Source organism: Babylonia areolata, chromosome 22 (assembly GCF_041734735.1).
Source record: "Babylonia areolata isolate BAREFJ2019XMU chromosome 22, ASM4173473v1, whole genome shotgun sequence".
Lineage (NCBI taxonomy): Eukaryota > Metazoa > Mollusca > Gastropoda > Neogastropoda > Buccinidae > Babylonia > Babylonia areolata.
This window is the reverse complement of record NC_134897.1, coordinates 37,465,132-37,467,631: the sequence shown is the minus strand read 5'-3', so window position 1 is coordinate 37,467,631 and position 2,500 is coordinate 37,465,132. Positions and strand designations below refer to the sequence as shown.

General features: G+C 42.5%; 1 protein-coding gene across 2 annotated transcripts in view; it reads left to right on the top strand.

The window, feature by feature from the left end:
* Positions 1 to 2,500, top strand: part of LOC143296947 (calcium/calmodulin-dependent protein kinase type IV-like) — a 35,230-nt gene that overhangs the window by 7,469 nt on the left and 25,261 nt on the right. For both annotated transcript variants that reach the window (XM_076608992.1, XM_076608993.1), the window contains exons 6-7: positions 121 to 159; positions 2,072 to 2,123. In XM_076608992.1, the coding sequence (XP_076465107.1) occupies positions 121 to 159; positions 2,072 to 2,123 (91 nt within the window). The remainder of the gene's footprint in view (positions 1 to 120; positions 160 to 2,071; positions 2,124 to 2,500) is intronic.

The window sequence follows — 2,500 nt, the reverse complement described above, 5'->3', positions numbered from 1 at the left end:
ATTCGTTAACAGATTTTTTTTTTTTTTTTTTTTGTCTTACCTGTTGTGTTTTTAACTTTCACTATCAAAAGGAGTTGTTTTTCTTTCCTAATTTCTTCTTCTTCTTCTTTTGATCCACAGTACCTGCACCGCAATGATGTAGTCCACAGAGATCTGAAGGTGAGAACTTCATGGTCATTATGATAATAGCAAGAATAATGGTAATGATTAAAACCTTGATAATAATGTTGGTGATGGTGATGATGAAATTAATGTCATTAATAATAATGCTGATGATTGTGGTCATGATTGCATTAGTAACAGCAGTCAACAGCATGGCCCAGTGCGCTTGGTCAGGCCTCGAGTGCATATAATTATGTATATTTGTATGCCTATCAGAGCGGACCTCTTCCACAGAATTTTGACAGAGAACAACCGACGGGCGCAATAGCCGAGTGGTTAAAGCGTTGGACCCTCAATCTGAGGGTCCCGGGTTCAAATCACAGTAACGGCGCCTGGTGGGTAAAGGGTGGAGATTTTTCCGATCTCCCTGGTCAACATATGTGCAGACCTGTCAGTGCCTGAACCCCCTTCGTGTGTATACACAAGCAGAAGATCAAATACGCACGTTAAAGATCCTGTAATCCCTGTCAGCGTTCGGTGGGTTATGGAAACAAGAACATACCCAGCATGCACACCCCCGAAAACGAAGTATAGCTGCCTACATGGCGGGGTAAAAACGGTCATACACGTAAAAGCCCACTCGTGTGCATACGAGTGAACGTGGGAGTTGCAGCCCACGAACGCAGAAGAAGAAGAAGACAGAGAACAACCCATATGCTGCCATGGGTTCTTTCCTGTGTGCTAAGTGCGTGCTGAACACGGGAGTTTGGTTTTGTCATCTCATCTGAATGACCAGATTGCTCAGTTTGATTTTACCAAGCTGTGGGGAGAAAGGATCTTCTTCTTCTTCTGCGTTCACTCGTATGCACACGAGCGGGATTTTACGTGTATGACCGTTTTTACCCTGCCATGTAGGCAGCCATAGTCTGTTTTCGGGGGTGTGCATGCTGGGTATGTTCTTGTTTATAACCCACCGAACGCTGACATGGATTACAGGATCTTTAACGTGCGTATTTGATCTTCTGCTTGCATATACACACGAAGGGGGTTCAGGCACTATCAGGTCTGCACATATGTTGACCTGGGAGATCGTAAAAATCTCCACCCTTTACCCACCAGGCGCCGTCACCGTGATTCGAACCTGGGACCCTGAGATTGACAGTCCAACGCTTTAACGACTCGGCTATTGCGCCCGTCAAGGGAGAAAGGAGAAGAGTGGGCTTTGAACCCAGACCCTCACAGACACTGTGTTGGCATGATGAGCGTCTTAACCATTCTGCCACCTTCAATACACAATACACAAACTTTATTGTCTATACTTTGGTACAGAGATTTTCTTTTTGGCAGCAGCACATGTCCAACATAAGAAGAAAACAACAAACAAATAAAACGAATAAAATGAATAGAAAATAAAAAGATAAATTAAATGGCACCAAATGGAAGTAGCTATATACAAATATACAGATTACTGAAATTTACGTGCCTCTCCATTTCAGTCAGCCAAACTGCATTGCACATCTACCCCCCCCCCCCTCCCGCCCCCCCCCCCCACACACACACACCCACACACACACCACGCACACACACACCATGCGCACACACACGCACACATACACACTCTCTCATCCCCTCTCTCTCTGTCTCTCTCTTCACAAGAAATGCAACTACAAATTTGTGATGTAAATGCATCTTGCCTCCAGTTTTTTTTTTTTTTTTTTTTTTTTTTTTTTCCCAGCAATAATAATTATCTATGAGGAAACTGAAACCTTGCACAACAAATTTACAACCCTCTCCCTCAAACCCCCCTTGCCCTATATGTATATCCCCCCCCCCCCCCCCGCCCCCCAGCCCCCATCCACAATCATGTCTTACCCACCAAGATTCTGCTGCAAAAATTATTTTGTTATTTGTGTTGGACATGTTTTCCTAAGCATGACAACCCCCTTTTTTTTTCAATTTTTTTTTCCAGCCAGAGAACCTGCTGTATGAAAACACGTTGCAAGAATCCAAGCTGAAAATAGGTAAGGAAAATTTGTTGACTGATTGTATCTTTCATATATTTCTGTTGCTTTTTTTCTGTTTTATTTTGTTCTTAATGATGAGTTGTTAAATCTAAAACTTCAACAACAACAAAAAGAGAAAATTTAGAAGAAGAAGAAGAAAGAAAGAAAAAAGACTGAGCTTAATTGCACAAGAAAAATGCCCTGAATCCTTATAGGAATTGTGATACTTCTTTGAACAAATCCAGTATGATAAATAGAATTGTGCAATCAACAACCATCTACCTGAAGACCTAGTTATCAACCCTGTCCACATGTAATATGCAGCTTCTGTTCAAATGTGTGTGTGTGTGTGTGTGTGTGTGTGTGCAGTGCGTGCATGTGTGAGTATGCACAAG